This window comes from Arvicola amphibius, chromosome 14 (genome assembly GCF_903992535.2).
Source record: "Arvicola amphibius chromosome 14, mArvAmp1.2, whole genome shotgun sequence".
NCBI classification, from domain to species: domain Eukaryota; kingdom Metazoa; phylum Chordata; class Mammalia; order Rodentia; family Cricetidae; genus Arvicola; species Arvicola amphibius.
In genome coordinates, this window is record NC_052060.1 from 56498131 (window position 1) to 56519754 (window position 21624).

General features: G+C 37.0%; 1 protein-coding gene across 1 annotated transcript in view; it reads left to right on the forward strand.

Moving 5' to 3' along the window:
- Adgrl4 (adhesion G protein-coupled receptor L4) overlaps positions 1-21624 on the forward strand; it is a 91261-nt gene that overhangs the window by 38080 nt on the left and 31557 nt on the right. The window contains exons 3-7 of the mRNA XM_038311490.1: positions 13974-14123; positions 14495-14565; positions 15651-15830; positions 15942-16125; positions 17316-17432. Of these exons, the coding sequence (XP_038167418.1) occupies positions 13974-14123; positions 14495-14565; positions 15651-15830; positions 15942-16125; positions 17316-17432 (702 nt within the window). The remainder of the gene's footprint in view (positions 1-13973; positions 14124-14494; positions 14566-15650; positions 15831-15941; positions 16126-17315; positions 17433-21624) is intronic.

Below are 21624 nucleotides of genomic sequence, written 5' to 3' on the forward strand. Positions count from 1 at the left end.
AGCATAACTTGTATATAACTTTTCTAAACTTCCTTGGCCATTTTTCCAACATAGATTGGCAACTTCATTTTATACTAATCAGAGTGTTTTATTAATTTTACACATCTCAGAATATAAATAAAGCGTCACTATCATTCTACTTCATTTTATCGATAGATCATTGTTAGGTGGGATTTATTACAGGCACAAGTCAATCTAATATTCCAAATACAGACAGAGATGGAAAAAAAATCACTGAATCCTAATTTCTACATTATTTTCTTTGAACACATAGATATAATATATTTCTGCTTATATACATTTAAAAATATAGTATACAGATGACATTATACTACCATTTTGAAGAATGTTTAAGTGTTTGTGGGAAGTATGTAAAGACATGGACAAGTTTCTGTTTGCATGGGGAGAACAGGATGAGAGAGGAACAGAGATGTCACCAGCACGAACCCAGAGAAGCATGAACAAGAGAACATGAACAAGGCAAACCACTGCCTTACTGAAGAAGAATGCAATCTATTACAACTTGTCATATTCAATTCTAGAAAACACTGAGGTCAGAAGTGAATTTCCACAAATGAATTTTGCAGACATTGAAGTAGTGTACATAAGCAGTTAGTAATTGTGGGACTGTAAAAAAGATTATGAAATATTATCCAAAAAAGATTAAAAGATAACCATTAAAATAATATCTCTGATTTCCTTATACCATGTCTCAGACCCAGTTTGTCTTGCTGTGCTTATGGTCTAATGCAGAGGATAATTTTTTATGTTTAGTTGTCAAAACCATATGTACTGTTCAAGAGGAAAGAACCACAATTTTTTATATACTTATAGGATGTCCAAAAGTGCTAATCATCAGGAAGCTAAATGTTTTTTTTCTGGTGGTTAGATGGTACTTTTAAATGATAAATATTATTCACATCACTTATAGTGTAAGCTATCATGGAGATAGTTAAGATATCATGGATTCAGCTAAAGTATCGAGTCTTCTGAAATAAGTCATGGTTTAAAGAAATCATGATACAAGGTGATTCTTCAAAAACATTTAAATTTGGAGAAATTAGTCTATGTGACAATATGCCCCTAAGTGTCACTTAAGAAAGATGGAGATGACCCCTTAAGGCAATCAATAAGCGGTCAGAGGTGGACTCATTTCTGATTCTCAAAATGTTTGGCCCATTAAACCATATATGAAGCCAGCCAATAATCTTCAAAATGCTGCATTCAATAGCTGGGCCTTCTTAGAAGCAAAAAAACTACTACAGCCTCAAATATTGACATAAAATATGATGTTCTCCATATACTGTATATATAGTAGCCCATGCTTACCAAATACCCAAGTAATATGAGCCCACAGAACTTATTATATCCAGAGTATTTATTACCCTCTCCTCTAAAAATGTGTCAGCATGCTAATAAGCACCTGTAAGAAGCTCCCTTGGGGAGCAGCTTCTCTGTGATTACAGTTAACGCTGGTTAACAATGGCACTGAGATAATAAATGGAAGACTTCACAGATGAGTAACTCACAAGTTTCAAAGTGAGCAGGAGTCTGAGTAGTTTGATGGAGATCTCTCAGAACCTGCATTTGGATGGGCGTCATCCCCATATCCAGCATTTCCTTGCTGTGTACCGGGTCTATCTATCACTCACTAGCAATCTCTGTCAACAGTACAGGGGCATCAGACATTTTGTGGTCAAAAATCCCTTACTTCACTTCATGGTGATTCCAAAATGCAAAATAATAATGAAAGATATTCAAGGAGAAACTATAGAGCACTTTCCTTAGTAGGAATGAGTAAATATACAACTTTAGAAAGAAAAATAATCACATATGTCTATATAAAATATTTTTATTTTGAAGTTGCTAAGAACGACTGTGCAATAAGCTATTCCGACACAGACAATATCCCCATAGCTTCCACTGCAGAATATTGTTGTAACTGTCTTGTTTCATTACTGGGACTTCTGTTCACATCTCATTGTGCCCGATTTTTAAGTAAAGTTTCTCATCTCATACAGGACAAAGCAAAGCATATATATAGCACTGCCTAAAGTTTCAGGTGTCCAGCAGACCCACTATAAATAAGGAGAGATGACTGTATTTTGTCTTTATAATCCCACGGACATTAACCCTATGAGACTGTACATGTAGGGTTTGTTACCTACGACTTGTACCACACTGTCTAGCCTTTTGTGAAGGTCTGTCTGTCTTCTGAAATGATTGGCATTTCCTTACAATGCCTTCATTAATGGCTCCTTGCAGAATTCATATATGAGTCGCTGTGTGACCTTGTATCTCTATAAATGTCTGTCAGTATGAAGAAACAATTTTTAGCTGATCAGAGAATTATGAGAATCATTTTTATCATAGTAACTTGCACATACTACTCTACTTTCTCCAAGATGCGTAATCTGAAGCTCCCCTCTTCAGTGTTCCTTTGTAAACCATCAAGGTTTTTGCACTGAGGGCTTGTAAGACCTTCTATCAATGACTTGATTCCCCCATTGCATATGTATCACGTCAATGATTAGAAACAAAAGTCAATAAAGTGAGCTTCACAGAAGCGACTTCATAACCATCATTTGAGTCCCAGGGAGATTATGAGAATATTACTCATCTTTACTATCAGAGCTGATGGGTACAAGGGAATGAAACGTTGCAGAATCATTGATTGATAGTTTGAAAGAAATGTGTCAGGATTTTGTCCCAGCCTTGTATCCAATGAGCAAGAGAAATCACTTCTGCTTTGTGGAAAAATAGGGCTGTTTTTTCTCTCTTTCCATTTCCCTCCTCTACTTGTATTGAGTGTGCTTGTTTTTATAATATGTGTACATTAATAGTTCTGACAAAGAGAAGACCAAAAATGATAGTAGCAGAAAATGGGAGTATTTTCTTAAGTGCTACATTTTCCTTAAGAAAAAAAAAAAGTAATTGCAAAAACAGCCTCAGAGAATGTTTTGTGCATGTATTATTTGTCATTGCCTTCCCCCACCCCCGGCTTCTGCATTCCATTCAAAAGCTGATCCATCGTCAAAGGCATATTTTTCTTTTCAAAAGATCTTGGAATAATAGTTGCTGTTTGGAACAGGTTAAAAATCGCTTTTCCATTAAAGAAACTACAAAGTATGAACAAACACCCAGCACAAACATTTTATTCTTGTGTAACTCTACTTTGTTTACCTTGCAAACTGTAATGCTTTTCACTTGATGCTTTTGACTTTCTCTTTAGTAAATTGGGCTTACTAAAATCCGTGGTCAAGGGAACGTGAGTTTACACTAGTGCTTCCTATCAACAGTGGGAAAGAGGGACACATCGCCTTCAGCATTGGATTTATGGCTTCCCCTGTCTTGCAGGTGCCAGGATATATGTGGGCAGAGCTGGATTATGTGTACATTGTATTCAATTATTTCCTACCCCGAAGAGTTGAGAGGGCAAAGACGCCCACAGAGAAAAAGGAAAAGGAAAAAGATATATAAGTTTATATCTTTCCTCTCCTTCCCTGGCCTTTCCTAGACCAGGAAATTGGCATCAGGTGTGGTGTGCAAACAGTAAAGACATCGGGTGTGGCGCTCACAGGGGCTTCTATTTTCCCTGACTGATTGAACTCACTTTGCTTTCACTGCTGCTCTCCCTCGTCCCTCCCTCTCGGCTGACTTTTCCTTCCCCCTTCCCGCTTACCTCTTTACCTGTATGACCTTGATGACCCACAGAAAAACAGAGTCCGTGGAATGTACAAAACTGAGGCAGCTGAGTAATGGTGTTGTTCCTAAATTCATTAGAGGAACAGGTGGGGTGGGGATTATTCCAGTGTCGGGGTGGGGGATGAGCCGAACAGCTGCACGGGGGTAAAGGAAACAGATACAGTGTTTTGTATTGCTCCAACTTTGACACCAGGGCCTGTTTCAGGCAGAATCACATAATGGTTATGGTCATTTTCGTGTCGCAATTTGCCGAGTAATCCTAGGAGTCGTGACCGGAGGGAAGATGGGTCCAAGAGGGAAGCTGTTGTTTAAATTCTGTGCCTTTCAAGTTGCTGTAATCAATTTTGAGCCTAGTCAATGGTATCTCAATTTTTCAAGTCATTTTTCTTATCTTTGGTAGCTGTATTTGAAAATAGGATACAAAATAAACTCTTGTTAGTATTTCAGAGTATCCAGGTTCTATAAAAGGAGTTAAACTCTGTTTTATTACGAATGGAACTACTGTACTCACATGGTTTGGAGCCTCCTGTCAGCCAACATTAAGTACTTGGGATTCTTGGATTTGGAGGTTTAGATGCTTGTTACTTGTGCCTTATTTAGAAACATTGTTTTTTTAAAATCATTTTTATTGAGCTGTACACTTTTCTTCTCTCCCCTCCTTCCCTCCCCTCTCCTCTTCCACCCTCTCCTACGATCTCTCCATTCCCAATTTGCTCAGTAGCTCTTGTATTTTTCTCTTTCTTCTATAGACCCACTGTTTATGACAAAATTACTTTTCTCAACAATGCAAACACATTGTCTGAAATTGAGCATAAAACCTACATCCATCTTACTCTGCCTCTGTACCGGCATCACTGGAGCTATACCAAGTGGAGTTTCCAAACAAAACTAGGCATTTTTTTTTATCACGACAATTAAGTAACTAAAAGGTTCCAACACTTTTGAATTATTGGTGTAATTCATGCTGACCAATGCTTGATCTGACCTGAAGAAAAATAACTAACCAATCCCAAGAGAAATATATCTGAAGTGTTATTTATTTCACGATAAAAAATTGGTAGACAAAACTAAAAACTTGTTTTACCCGTCACCCAGATGAGACAAATTTTAATTCATATTTATTCTGCTTTGGCTCCACCCACTTTCTTTGTTCTGAGTTGTCAACTTCGACTTCTTGGTAGTTATGAGATGTAGCACATCTCTTTCTTCACTATTCTTCGGGCGCATCCTTAAGCATTGGTTTCCGCATGGATCTTCTTCATTAGTAATTCCGGTACTACAAAACTGCTTTGATACTCAGATTCAAGCTTAATTTTTGCTATGTAAAATCTGTTGAAGGCCATCTTTGACCTAGTTCCAAATACTTAACATGTCTTTCCCCATTGTTGATGATGCCTCCCCGTACCTTATGTATCAATAATATAATTTTCCTTATTTTATGTTGCCGGCTATTTATGAAAACACTTTTTTTTGGTTGAGTGTATTGTCAGGGTAACATTTCTTTCCCTAAACTGTTAATTGCAATATAATACCTCGTTCCAGCTTCATTTTCTTTTTGAAATCTCTGCAAATAATATAAATCCTTAGATCCACAAATTGGCCTAAGGAAGCCATTCCCTTGTCTGCATTGTAACCTAGTAATGTAGCTATTTACTAAAGACCAGACATAGTTGGTACAAACACTTCACTCTGGTAATTTTGGTCTTCAATACATCTTCAGCCATGCATACCTTTGTTGGGGTGTGTAACTTTGAGCTTGCCACACTCAATTCATTATGTTAAAGATAGGTCAACAAGTATTACTGAAAGGATACTAAATACTTCTCCCTATTAATACTTTTAATTCTAAAATTTTCTCCAGTTAAACTGTTGATGAGAGATTTTAAGAATATCTGTGCAGGGCTGGAGAGATGGCTCAGTGGTTAAGAGCACTGACTGCTCTTCCCGAGGACCCAGGTTCAATTCCCAGCACCCACATGGCAGCTCACAACTGTCTGAAAATCCAGTTCCAGGGGATCTGACACCTTCACACCAATGCACATAAAATAAAGTTAAATAAACCATAAAAAAATTAAAAAAAAGAATATCTGTGCAAATATTTATCTTTAAATATGATAAATTAATGGAGATAAACATAGAACCACTGCAAGTAACTATGATTTACAGTATTAAAAGTAAACAAGAGAAATGGGTTTTTAAGATATATTTGTGGTATTGTTTTAAATTATTATATGCATGCATGATTCTGTAAGTGTCATGTGTCGGTGTGAGTGTAGGTACCCATGGATGTCAGATGAGGATGCCAGGTCCCTTTGGAACTTGAAAAAGAGATGGCTGTGGGTATTCTGATGTGGGTGCCCTCTGCAAGAACTGTACACACCCTTAACCACTGAGTCATCTTTCCAACCCAAGAAGCAGCTTTTTTCCCCTACAGTCTACCCACTTAAAGTAAATTTCTCCATAAAGGTTAATTATTATAAAGCTAGACACTGCAAAGTGTAAGGGTATTTACATAATTCATATTTATATACTACTTCTAAAAGATAATTTCTTACCCATCCACTATCTGGAGGTTACTTTCAGATAAGTGGTATTTTATTGAACAAAATTTGAATAGGAACTTTGGGGAATTTGTCCACATTATATATCCAGTTGCAATACTTGGATATAGCAAATATTTTAATTTCCTAGTTCTTGATAAGAAAGTAGCCAAATGTCCAAAGCTATCCTTAAATAACAATACAAAATTTGATATCAATTTTTTTCTGTGACTATGTTGTACAATATTAATAAGGATGTGTTGGAATTAAACAGCGCATTAATATGTTAATTTGTTTTAGAAACCACTCATTTAGGCAATAAAAAGTGGCTCAATTGCATGGACTTTGACTGGTAACGCAGATCTAGTGAAGCCTCTGCCTATGCATGTTTGCATATTATTTTTGTAGCAGAAGCTCACATGGGATTCAATCCTCATCATTTTCTATATCACCAATAACTGATCTGGAAACACAATTTATTTTAAAGTTTAATATAAACTTCCCCCAACATTCTGTGACAGGATTCAAATTTAGATATATAAATGAAAACTTTTATTTTAATAAAAACTCAATTATCTGCTTGTGTGGTAAGTTACCTTCAGAATGTGAACTCTTGACAGGAAGGCACAGATCCTGACTTTTTGATTAATTTTTACTTATTTCCCAATATAGACCTTCACATTTGGGAACTGGATGACTCCATAAATATTTGAGTAACGAAACGATTGACTCAAACCCAATGTGCACGAAATATTTTCCTTTAACCTAATTTAGATGCTTCATATGCAACTTATGAGCTACTCTCGGTTAATTTTCATGAAGTAGTTTAATTTCTGCTATATGCATGCAGATAGGTAGATAGGTAGATAGATAAATAGATGACTTTGTTTCTATAAGTACAGCAATGTGCACTGCTTTCTGAGTCTGTATATATAGTTGCATAATAATTGATTTATATAGAATAATTAAATAGATATAGATGGGCAAATATTAGCTTATGCCCAAGAACAGTGAAAGGTTCTTCTACATGGACACATTTCACATAAAGAGAGAAGTGTAGACTCACAGTCTTATACCCAGAAAGCCATTGTTTTCACCTGAGATGTGAGTGGGTGCAGTGTTTGAATGCTGTGCTATGCTGCTATGTGCTGTATCAACTCTGCCAGGGTACAAAGTCTTTAAAACAATGTTGTTCTTCTCAAGTGCTAACTGGATTTCTTTAGCCTATGTTCCAGCTGCTGATTCCCATAGAATGTCATGTAATAAGTTTCATTGTTAAGAGTTAAAATTACTGATTTGTAACTCAGTAAACATGAGTAGAGCAGGGAGGCCTAACAGTTAACATAGTAATTAAAGAAAATTTTAATTGTATTCTAGTTTTCTGTAGCCTCAAGTCTCCAGAAGACATTTATCTTCTCATCGGATCAGGTTTATTTTTTAATATTCTTCAGTTCAAAGAAGGTCTATTTCACAGACACCAGAGAAAACAGACACACACACTCATACACAAATGCACAACACATGCATAAACATGCAATGCATGCATATGCACACACACACACATGCACATACACACACAAAGAAGAGTGGTTGTCAACAATGTAAGAGATGTGATCATTGTAATTTAAAATCTCTTTTCCCAATCTTCATTTCTACTGAGACGCTGCAGAATGACCCTACGCCTTAGCTAACTCCCTTGTAACTCTTTTAAGGGGTTTGTAAACAAAATAACTGTATCAAAACCCAATCCCCAGACCTGAGTCCTATTTTTTACCTGTTTCATATGATGGATTATTCAGTGAAAAACTCATTCTCTGGAAAAATGTTATTTCTCACCAATTTTGTTGTCCATAAGGATTATGCTTTTCGGAAAAGCTATTGCGCAGCTCCTTCCATTTTCTCTGCTTCTATAGTAATTTCCATTGCTCATGCTGATAATCCTCGGGGAGTTCATACAGAGCCATAAATCTCTCCCCTCTTAGTGTTATTATCACCTTTTAATGTAGTGCTCCTGGTCTTTAATTCAGTTAATTCTTAAATGTGACATATTATGCTCATTAAACATCAATATATAGAAACATCATTAAACATCAATAAAAAGAAAACAAAGTTTTCTATCCACAGCAAGGCATGGTTTAAGAAAAATTGACTGTAGTACATACTTAAATGCAGTTCCGCATATGTAAGGTGATTTTTTTTCAGGCAGGTGTAGGATGAAAGGACTGTGTATTGTTTTCTTCTTTCCCTTGAAGTCACAGCGAAACAGAACATCAGATGTTTAACCCTTAATAGACTAGTTGAAGACCAGTATTTCACAGGTGGGAAAACTTAAGCACCTAGAAGCCATAATGATTGAAGGCTGAAGAGTAGAGAGCATCCCTTCTTCCTTTAACCCTTGCCTAGGAACTTACCACACATGCGTTTTTATGTCCTACCTAGCTTGGATTGTCCATGTAACTGTAGTGGGTTTTCTTTCCTTGAAGTTAAACAATATTAAAATTGGATCTTATCTTTGTGAATTAATTCCAATAATTAAGCATTTGCCTTCTACATCCTGTAACACAGCATTAGAAAACAACATTATTAATAAGTATTATAAACAACATATGATTAAAATCATCATCTAATCACACGTTGAAAGAAGATTATAGTAAAAAAAAAAAAAAGACCACTGGATTTGCCAGTCTTAGACAAGGAACAAGTATGTCCTTTTAAATTAAAGTCAGTAGATAACTTGCAATTGTAAAAATTGTGCTTTGTTTTGAGTAATATTGAATTTTTAGAACAAAGGCAAGAGCTGTAAATAGCAGGGAAACTGGACCAGTTATTAAACTTTCTCAGTCAGTCTTACTTAGTCAGATACAGCAGCAATTTAGTTTTCATTAGGATGGAGGCCAGTGCTCTTTTTCTCTTAGACAACTTTGCTAATTACCAAGCCATGACAACCTACCAACATGTTCCTCTGCATCCCCTGTATACATACGCTCAGGATTCCTGCAATTAGCAGCACTACAAATAGAAACAGAATCGCTGATTTGATTTTCCGATTGTAACATCAGGTATCCGTTGTAGCCTTGCTACCACTGCTGCGTACAGTGCATTCCCTCCTGGGTTATGATGCACGCCTCTTCTGCATCAGGCATCTTTGTTCACTGTATTACAGCTACAGTGTAAGAGGGTTAGAATATAAACCTAGCCACCCCCGTGCCTATAACTGTAGGGAAATACAATCAGTGTAGTAGGTTCAAGCCATTTGGGCCTCATAAGAGACTGCAGGCACTGTTAGCATGGACCTTGCTACAAGATAGAAACCGTATTTATTTTTCTATGGCAGCTTCAGCCCATTATGAGATAGGATGTTACTTTTACACAGAGGGCTGTCCCAAGAACAGTAGAAGTATTTCCGAATGCTTAGATGTTCCCTTTGGATCATCACTGACCATCACTGTGCTAAGCTTGAGCGCCAGGAACACCCAGAACAACAATATCAAATTCAGTAAAATAGACGTCTTCCTTGTTTTAAAGGACATTTCCACTTTTGTTAAGATATAGCAAGCACATAAAATAGTAGATTTTATTATGACATTTTCATCAAAGTGTAGAATGTGTTTTTATCATATTAAACCCAATTATGTTTTCTTATTCTTTGGTTTTTTTTGAAACTCCATGGATGAGCTTTGCATTGCTATTGCTCTCACCCTCCCTCTGCCCCTTTCCAACTCCTCTTACATTACCACCTGACTCCCACAAAAATTCATGGCCTTCTCATTTTTAATGATCATTATATGTGGTTGTATTTACATGAATGTTATGTATATATACGTACATATAAATAATATATATTTAAATATATACATAACATACATATAAATATATACATATATATTTAACAATTTGTGTGTGTGATAGTAAGAGCCATAGAAACAGAATGTCTGCTATAGAATGTTCTCTAGACAATACATAGATGTAAATGTATAAGTCAGACTAGTTTAAGAAGCATTAGTTTGATAGGATAATTAATGTTATTCCATAAAATGCAGATACTAAGTATAAAAACTTTGCATGAGCTTAATCTTGAGTGCTAGCACGCCAAGGACACTACTACTATTGCTACCATTCTTAGATCATCATATTTCCATTCAATAAATTCAGAAGCTGAAATGCTTTATTTGGCCCATGATGATGGGAAGGCAGCAATCCGAGGGAATAGCACTGGGAATCCATCAATAACACAAGGACTCCAGTGGCCATGGAACCCATGAACTCGGATAACCCTACTTAGGGGCTATATAGGACCACAGTCATCAACATTCAGTTATGAACAGGGGAAAGGCTCGTGGGCTCCAGCCCCCCCCTTAGGAAGCTGTTGGCATCTGAAGGCTATAGAGGGCAGGGAAGTCCTTGTCCTCATGGGTGTAGTGACTGGGGAGTTGCTTCTAGTGAGTTCTAGGGGTTTGCTCTCTTCTTTTCTGTATCTTTTGATATGAAATCACTAACCATATATATAGTGTAAGGACACAAGCAAGTTTTTACTTGATTTTACATTTGAACACTAATTAAGAAATAGTTTTTAAAATATTTGCAGATAAAGATGAATTCAGTGAGTTTTCTATCTGTGATAATCACTCTGTAGGTAACAATGTGAATGGAGGATTTAACTACAGGAAAGTCACAGTTCACACCTAATGATAACTTTACTGCCAAGATGATAGATAGATATAGATATATCTTTCGATCTTAAACTATATAAAATACTTACTACACATTTGTGAAGCATCAGTGAGCTACATTCCCATCCCAAGGTTAAACAAACCAAAGATTAAAAAACAATGAGCACAAAACAAAATCAAGAAAAAAACAAAATGGTAATGAGAGGGTAACTTTGACAGGGGAGCGGACCAATCTCTTTATCTGAGGGGCGTGACCCCTCCGGGGCTCCGAATACCTTTAAAAACATTCATGTGCTTTTGTTTGCTCTCTTTGTTTTCCTGGGCTCCTCACTGGAACCTTGGCTTTTGTAAGTTCCCTTTTCTTTCCTTTATTAAAGCTGAATATTATATATTAAAGCTAGTCTGCTTAATCATAATTGCCGATTGACCACGCCCCTTCATACCTTGTTTTGGGGAAGAGATTATGGATTGAAATAAGAAGATGAGAGAATGAATAACCAAGATAAGCTATGAGCATGATGAAACAAACCATCGAAGAATAAATTGATACGCTGTAGTGCTCTGAAATGCTGCCCTCTGGCCCAAACAGGGCTGTTACCCATGCAAACCCACAGCAGCTATGGTCACCTGCATAAGATCCCTGCATACAAACCCACAGCAGCTATAGTTACCTACATAAGATCTCTACAAAATTCAGCCAGTTTAAAATTCCACTATGGATTGGGGAGGGCCTCCAGAATTCTGATCCCTGTCTGAGAAGCTATTGGCAGTTCATGGCTGCTGAAGGAGGAAAGGTCCCTTTTCTTTAGGAGTTTGACCCCTGCTAGGTTTGAGGCCAAAGGATGGCCCACACCCATACAGACGTAGCAGCACTAATTGGATTCAGTTGGATAAAATTTGCAAAAAGAATTAAGAATGGGAGAGGGAGAAAGAGGAAAGACAGAAAGAAGGGGAGAGAGAGAGAGAGAGAGAGAGAGAGAGAGAGAGAGAGAGAGAGAGAGAGAGAGAGAGAGAGAGAGATCAAACCAACATAGAACCAAACCAGCACAGAAGAGATAGGGGAAGAAAATGTAATAGTAAGGTACAATCACCAAGTGTGTTTAAACACACTGTGTGGAAGGATGGAGAGAGCTGAATTTATGGAGGAACTTTTTATTTTGCTCATAGGTTGGTGTTGGATAGGGTTCGTGATAATGCTGCACATTTAAAAAATCAATTCCTACAAAGTCTCTAACATGATAGACAAAGAATGTAGTAATTGCCCCGCCAGGGAAATAATTTCTTCTCTTTGTGATAATGGGTCTGCACGCAGCCTTGTTCAGGTTGTTTTCCCACTGGAGTGCAGCGTGTGCTTCTGAAACAGTCCTGGGAGAGGAGGGCTCCTTGGTGACATGTATGGTGGCCTGAAACCACTGACCTTAGGAGAACCTGAAAGAAAAATTGTTGTGAATTCAAGGGCTGCACAGTGAGCTCCGAACCAGCATTGTGAGAACCCTATCTCAACACAGGAGTAAAAGAAACTTGATTGACGTCTGCACCCTTGCCTCATTCCTTCAAACTTCTTTGTGGCTTAGAAAGTCTGGGTAGAGAGTGTGGGTGGATGGGTCCTCCATGCAGGAGTAAACATTCCATAGCTTTTTCCGTTTTCAGTTAGTAAGCATCAATATGTGTTTTTGACACACTAATATGACAGTTTTTGAACAACATATATACAAGTTAAAAAAAAATGAGGAGGTGTTCCTTTACAGGCTGCACACCCCGGTTTCTAGACAATGCACATCACAGATATGTAGACTTCCTCAGCACTCTGATTTTCTAGCCTTTCCCTCTGGCAGTGTTCTTTATAATCTAGTATCATCACCTTTCTAGCTAACATGAAGTTCATTAAGAACCTAGCAAGAGGCTTTGTGCTGACTTTCTGTTCTGTGGCTTGAGTCAGGTGTTTTCCTGTGCCTTCACTGCATTTTTAAGTGAAAAAAAATAGGAACAGCTCAATTTAAGACAACAGTCTGATGACATTTTAAATTAGACTTTAATAGCTCCCTTCCTTCTTATACTGGGAAATGGTACCATGCCATCTTGTTATTTTCATAATCGAACCGTAAATTAAAATTTCAGGTTCATTCATTAATCTAATAGAAAGTGTTTCTAGGATGCCAGAACTGGGCTACATGCACACACATGCACACGCACGCACACACACACACACACAGAGAGAGAGAGAGAGAGAGAGAGAGAGAGAGAGAGAGAACCTTTGCATTAATTTGAGGTAATAATATGGACTAGTCAGTTCCTTAGAATAGTTCCCCAACCTGGCAGTGTATTTATATTGTATTTATAACTTTAAGGCACATTTCATTGCAGTGTGTAAAATTTTAAATTAAGAATATAAATGATGTGAGCCTAAAAACCCAGCACCTTTATTACAGTGTCAATATATAGCTACGGAGAACCTCAGACTTAATTCTGCACAATTTATTTCTTCATCCATACTCAACTATGATGATTGCATATTAGAATCATCGTCCAAATGTAATATGAACAAAAGTAATCAATCATGATAAAGCTTAAGAGAGTTGGAGAACATAATGTGCTGGACCCTAGTTTTCGGTTAAATCACACACAGAGATGAAGCTTTGACGTGAAAGTGAGCCCATCTTCATCTCCAGATCACTTTAAACGGAATTATCATCCGTTTAGCCTAAGACTAGCAGGCAAATAATTTTGAAAAATGGGTCTTTATTAAATTAGAATAACTGGTACATCTTAGATGATGGGAGTAGATTTACTGATCTTGTTGACAAATCATGCTACTCAGAAAACAATCTGAGAGTGTGGCCCATGAATAACATTTTCAGTACTCTGTCAGAATGGATGGCCAAATCTGAGTTAGGAAATGCATGCAGCCACGTTTGTTCTGTTTCCCCAAACGGTGGGATTTCCCCTGCTTCCCTGTATCAGTTCATAGGAAATCACTAACTGTATGCCATATTGTTATCAGGAACCAAGCAAGTCAAAGAACAGTAATTTAAGAGATTGCTTTTTGATATATTTGCAGATATAGATGAATGTAGTGAGTCGGCTGTCTGCGGTGACCACGCCGTATGTGAAAATGTGAACGGAGGGTTTTACTGCTTCTGCAGGGAAGGTTATCAGACCTCCACGGGGAAGTCGCCCTTCACACCGAACGACGGCTCTTACTGCCAAGGTGATTTAGAACCTTCAATCTTAAAGTATACAAAATACTTACTACACATTTTGAAGTATTGAAGAGCTAGATTTCCCAGCTCTGTGCCAGGATTCACTAAGACTGACAAAATAAATTAAGAAAGGTGCATTGTTTCACTTAGTGGGAGGTGGAAGCAGCATGTTTAATGTAGTTCACATTCATTCCCTCTTCCTTAGACTACGTTCTTCCATCTTCCGTGGCACATGATATATTCTGGAGCTGCGATGGAATCTCAAGTGTTAAAGAACACTTTTAATGTTTAAGTGCACAAAATCATTCAAGTCAGCACAATCACCTTAGGATACAATGGTTTGTAGACTCACTGTGGAATGTGTTTTCTTTTTCAACAGAAAGTGTGAATTCAAATTGCCACTTAGAGCATGCCTGCATTGCTGCAAACATTAATAAAACCTTAAAAAGAGTAAGTAGACACTTTAGGTTGAAATATATTTTACATTGACATTTGGATCTCAGTGAGAGCTACCAAAGTCCTATTTGAAAGCATCAACAGCTGAACCTCATGTAGAACTGAAATTCTTTGCATACAGCCATCCAAGTATTATCTACAATGCACATAGGATTAATTTGAAACATTCCAATGCATTGTGGAAGAGTTTATCCTCTTTAAATTGTGTTATTTTTTTAATTATTTGGCATACTGGAAAATTAATTTCAACATAAAAAGAAGTTGCTGAGTAAAATGGTAAAAGCACACATTGGCTCAATCCCAGTCCCACGTTCTAAGGAGACGCAGTGAAATGCAACTGGATTCTGCACATCAAAGTGAACACTTCAAAGACCAAGTAAAGTAGGACATTCATAAAATTGTTGTTCTGTGATTGAATGGGGGAATCAAACTCTGAGGGGAGACCTTTCAGCCAATGTGTGTTTCCATTTCATCATGTACCGAGGAACGCTTCGGTGGAAAACAATCTGATTCATGTTATTGAGTCAAAATTTCTGACTTATTATATCAAGACTTATATGAACTAATAGATTTAAATATTGAGTGGGTTCTCTGGCTAGGATATAATCTTATATTTTCAAAATTACTCTTTAAATTATCCATCCAAATATGCTCTGTGTGTATCTGAAGTATAATAAGGCCTTTCCAGTTGCTTGTATGTGTGTTCATATATGTGACTTCCATGTGCAGGTGGAAGCCAGATGCTGATGTTGAATGACCTCCCCAATCACTTTTTCCTTAGCTATGGAGACACACACACACTCTCTCTTTCTCTCTCTCTATCCCAGTGATCACAGACTAGACTAGCTAGATATGCCCCAGGGACCGTCTGTCTCTTCCTGCAAATCACTGGGATTACCGGTCGACTGCCACACACAGTATTTTTAAACAGATTCTGTATATCTGAAGGCTGATCCTCAAACTTAAATGTCAAGTGTTTTTCTCACTGAACCATATTCCCAACCCCATAAATCTTATTCTGAAAATTCTCCAACAGAACTCTGCTTCTCTTTTTCTGGTCTCGTTTTTTTTTTTCTCAGATTGAACCCATAAAGGAACAGAAGGCTTTACTACAGGAAATCTATAGAAATTCTGAGGGTGAGCTCTCATCTGTGGATATAATCACATACATAGAGGTACTTGCTGAATCTTCCCCATTACTAGGCTACATGAACAGCACCAATTCATCCAAGGATGACCGTTTCAATTCAACTCTTATTGTGAGTATGTTGATATTTAATGTGTAGTGTAGCTGATCTTTAGATTGTTTCCAATACTTCTGTTAAGTGTGATATTACAATATTTTTAAAGACATGTTTTTCCTTAAATAGGAATTTGTAAAAACCATCAATAATTTTGTTCAAAAGAGCACACTTAAAATTTGGGACCAATTACCTACAAATCATAGACGACTTCATCTCACCAAACTCTTGCACACTGCTGAGCTTGTCACCTTAGGAATCTCTCAGAACTTCCAAAAGGCTACTCAGTTTGATATGAACACTACTGATGTGGGTAAGGTGTGAAGGTAAATGGTTTGCTTCAAAGCAGCAGTATTTACCAAACAAGGCAGTAAAGGTGTGGTTCTTTAACTACTACGAAATTGTACACAGTTTTGTTAATGCAGAAATGAATGGCGGTTCGTATTACCAGAGCAATATGAGTGAAGAGCTGTGCTAGGAAAGGCTGGCTATGTAGACGCTCCCTCTGTCTTACATTGTCCCGTTTGTTCTGTTCATCAACTGTGTAGCATGAAAGTTTGCAGAAGATACCATTCCCTTTTCATACTCACCACATGAGCTCCTGACCTTAAACCATAATATTTACATCAGAAATTATGGGTATAGTATGTTTAAATTTCTCATTGTGGTAACATGTGGCCATTACAATAATAAAGTAGGGTTTTCTGCTTCATGCAGTTTACTGAAAAAAAAATTAAAATTATGTATAAAGTTGCGGATGGTTATAAAATTTTTCTGAAGAAACAAAGTATGTTTTATTAAGCGATCATTACATGTGTCTGTATTGAATGTCTAATATCCCGCTATGCGATAGCATATTGACATAATGATTATCTCATTGATATTCACCAGTTACCCAAATTAAAAGTGAAAATGATAAGATTAAGATGTAGACACACTATATTTCTATGTTTCTGCATAAAAGAAGTGCTAATGTACCTTAAAAGGGAATTATTTCTCAAACATTTAATCCTCCCAATCTTTAGACAGTAAGTTGCATTTAAATTACAAATAGTCTAACAGACACGTCCAGTTTTGACATTGAGGAAAGACCTTGTCATCTATGAAGTTCACACTTGAGTAAAAATAATCTCAAAAAAATCTTAAGGTTTTAACTAAAGTTTGCTATTTCGTATGATGCCGTAGTCGTAGCTTTCCTGGGTGAACGCAGCCTGTAGACTGCGGGCTGGTTAGACAGAAGACAGTGTAGTCGATATTGCTCTAGGAACAGTGTGTGGATGCGTCTGCAGGTGTAGAGATTTTAGTTTTTATTTTAACCCATTCAAGACTAAACCATGAGTTCAATCATGCATGAAAAGAAAAAGCAAACAAAATATCCTAGTTTTCTCAGTTTTTAGATTATGTACTACATTGTCAAAGGCTTAAATGAAGTGGTGTTCAATGCAATTGTCTCTACACTGGTTAAACTAATTTTATTTCTTTTTTTCCACGGTATCATTTCAGCTCTCAAGGTTTTAGTTTTTGATTCAAATCACATGAAGCATGCTCATCCCCACATGGATGTGGATGGAGGCTATGTAAAAATATTCCCAAAGAGAAAAACTCCATACGACTCCACTGGTAGGACTTTAGCATCTTATGCATATTCATGTAGTTCTAATAAATACTAATATGTACTTGGCTATGTCAGGGTTATAATGTAATTTCCTATAGAAATATTTTAAGTTCATATGCAGAATATCCATCTTGAAACTTGAGATTCTGACATGACTATGTGAGGAAAAATTTAACCAATAATATCTTGATTCTTCACCATGAAACCAAATTTGTGGTTTCATGAAGGGACATGTTTTTTTTTAAGTGCTCACTTACAGCTTAGGCTCAGACTTCTCTTTGTATTCACATTCCTTGGCTTTTGTATAGTAAACTCTAAGTCAAATAAAACTTTTAAAAAACTTAAGACAGAATTCTAGTAGCAGGCAGTTTAGTGGTTATCTAATTTAACAATCTCATTTGGTAGATAATGGAACTAAGGTGCAAAGTTAATAGATTTGTCTTCATGTTTATCAGCAAATAGTTTAGAGAATTACAAGAAAAGAAGAAGTTAATAAAGAAATCAATTCAACAAGCTTTTCCTTGTCACCTAACTGGAGTCAAGCAAGTGGTTGCTGTTTTAATGTATGTTACCAATCATCGCATCTTGGAGTAATGTGCCCAGAAAATTCTCCCTATCATGCATGCTCTGCTGTGGTTCTTCTCTCATAGGTCAAGACAGTGGTGAGGGTAAACATGAATTGGAACCTTTTCACAAGGAATGGGTGGATAATCATAAATACAAATGAAAACTCTAAATACATACAGAAACCACTTTATGAACAGCTAGAATTTATTTTTTTAATATTTATTTATTTATTATGTATACAGTATTCTGTCTGTGTGTATGCCTGCAGGCCAGAAGAGGGCATCAGACCCCATTACAGATGGTTGTGAGCCACCATGTGGTTGCTGGGAATTGAACTCAGGACCTTTGGAAGAGCAGGCAATGCTCTTAACCTCTGAGCCATCTCTCCAGCCCCTAGAATTTATTTTTAATGACCGTCCTAAAAGCTAGCCCCGTAATATTATTATTCTCAGTTTTGCTTCATTTCATTTTGTTTTCCACCGCTTAGGAATTTTTTTCTCTATTCTTTATCCTCACCATTATTTATTTTTCTGATCAAAGTGAGAAACACATAGTTACAAAACAAAAGAAAAATAACCAAAATGTATTGCCATTGAACCCTTTGCGCATATGCTACTAAACCATACTGTAATCAACAAAGCATACATATAATATTTATGAATGTATCCACAGAACCTGGCAAACAATTGAAATTTGAAAGACAATTTGAATAGTGTTTAGAAGTTGTAGAAAACACATTGAAAATACTTATTATGGTGACAAATGTTGAAACTGTCACAGAATTAAAATCTCAGAGCAATGCTGGCTGATTGTATGGTAGATTTGTTATGTTTAATGATGGCACACATAAATGGACAGTTGAAAGAGATGATAATATCAGATCTCAATAAAGCAGAATGATAAATGTCTTTCCTCAAGGTTGAATCTTAAAAGAAAAGGCGAATGTGCAAACTGATCTCACCTTCCAGTAAGGTCGGCGTGAGATTTTGCTTGTAAAATTCATTAGAAAAGACACAGGATGCCATCGCTAGAAATGCAGAGGGATCGTCAGCACAGATGGCTTTATACTGTTTTGTGAGCTGAATTCAGAACTGTGGCAGGTTTGTGTTAGGGTGACAGGACGAGGCTCAGTACTCTGAACCATCGCTTTGCCATAAAAGCATAATGGACTTCTACTAAGGAATTCTACCTATTTTCTTTTAAGTATTTGTAAAATTGGGATAATAATCAGATGCCCAAACAGACTCCTGAAAAATGTCCTGCTGAGATCATTTAGAATACTCAAAAAAAAAAAAAAAAAAACCCAGAGCATGAAGCCATTTGGGAACAAGGGTCTCTAAGAAGTTCACTGCATGGTGTTTATTGGAAACTTACTCTTGAAATTTAACATTCAGGGAAATCTTAACTTTTTCACCCAGATTGTTTTCCAGTAATCTAGGTTGCAAGGCATGATTGCATTGCCGGGGTAAAATTGACTGGTAGTATTCCAACAGGAAAAAGAAAGAAAGAAAGAAACATGAATGAATCTAAGGAAAAAGAGCTACTAACAAGTATATATATATATATATATATATATACGTATATGTATATATATATATATAAAACTAACAATAGCTATTAACAAGTGCATATATACATATATCGTAAAATGATATCTCCAGAACTTTAACACAGTCATTTGCACTAAATGAATATACATTTGTTCTAGACATTGAATGAAATACTGTTTTTGTTCTTAGAACAAAGATATGCTAATGCTAACAGAATATAGAAAGAGTACATGATAAAAAAAAGCAAAAACATCATAAGCAAAAAAATGAGAGCAGATGGAATTCAGTATGAAATGATATAGTCTTTTTTCAAATAGTCCACATCTGCAATTCCTTTTGTTGGTGAGTGAGCCTTGTTTTTTTAGTAGAAAGTACAGATTTGTTGCATTAGTTACAGAATATCTGCCACGGAAACTTCTAAAAGGCAAGATTTATTTGGCTTACAGTTTGGGAGGGTCCATTCTGAGTCAGCCCATCACGGGGGCAAGGGAGTGGGTAGGCATGGAAGGGTTCATGGCAGAAAAGTGGAGTGGATGGGAAATTTCATACATCCCAAAGACCATGAAGTAGAGAAAGCAGGGTGGAACTGGGAGTAACAGTAACCTTTAAAACTTCAGGCCTAGCGAACTACTTCTTCCAAAGCAGAGAGCATTTCCTAAATGCTCTCTAGATACCCCCACCAGCTAGAGACCAAGAACAACTGATTAGGGAACATTTCACGCTCAAGCTTACAACTGATAAGGAAGCTCAACGGTCAATTAATTGTAAAAACAACAAGAAACTGGAAAGGTTAAGATGCCAGGGAAAAGCTGAAAGGATATTCATTAAGGACGTGGGACATGCCATGAGGATTTAGGGGATTTCTATGACACTCCTTATTCAAAATCACAAAATGATGCTTTTGAAATATGATTTTAGATATCAGTAATTAATAAAAATAGTTTAACGATGTTTTTTAAACCAGCTTTTCATGTGAATTGGGACCACTTCTCACTATGAGCCCTAGAAAGTAACCATCCCTCTATGTGGACTTCATGCTTCCTGAAATTTTCAGTTCTTCCTCCAAGCCTTGGTCAACTGACAGAAAACATTAGCATCATACTCGTTTCTAAGAGTCTTGCTATCACTAGCCCAAATACTTCAGACGGCTCTGGGTAGGATGCTGTGATACTGGCCAAAAGTAAGTGGGACAAGAAAAGAGTTGATTTGACTGACAGGTTATAGTCCATCGTGAGGAGAAGCCCAGAGAAAACCTGGTGACAATAGCAAAACAGAAACTGTGGAGGAACTCTGCCTATTGGCCCCTTCTCAGGCTTTTGTATAGCTGCCTTCCCCATACAGCCCAGACATAACCCACGGGTGACAGCACCGCCCACCATGGGTTGGTCCATCCTGCATTAATTAGCATTCAAGAAAATGCCTCAAAGACATACTCATTGGTGAATCTAATGAAAGCATTTCCTCAGCTGAGGTTCCCTCTTCCGCAGGTGTTGACAAGCAAGTTTGATCACCACATGGATTAATACCTATATGTTTCATGAATAGATGTCTTTCAAGCTAGCTAAGAGGTCAAAGAAAGATCAAGTGATGTCTCTAGGTTAAATAAGGCCTTGTAATAATTAAAATGAACAGCAATGTAATTTGGAAGCTAGACCTCCCATGACTATGTGGAAGGAATGGCACTTTTCAGTGTGGTGTGGAGGAACCCAGTTCTGTGAGCACAGTGCTTTCTCAATACAATGTCAGTATTTATGTTTGTGATTCTTCCGCAGTGGGTTGTATTCTGATACTTCATTTCAGCAGTGCTAAGGTAAAATGTGGCTCCTCTGACTCCACAGAACTGAACCGTTCGACATTAGGAGGCAGCATTGCAGTGACTGATTACACGGTTGACCTCGGAGGCCAGTCACAGCTTAACCAGTTCTCAACCCTCTTTATTCCAATTCATTTGCAGAAGAATTAAAGCTTGCTTCTTTGGGGGTGAATATGTCTCGAATTCTGGTTCTCTCTTAGGATCAAGCTCTCAATTCATCTAGAAATACGTTTCTTCCAACCAACGTTTGTGAAAAGGGGATGCCGT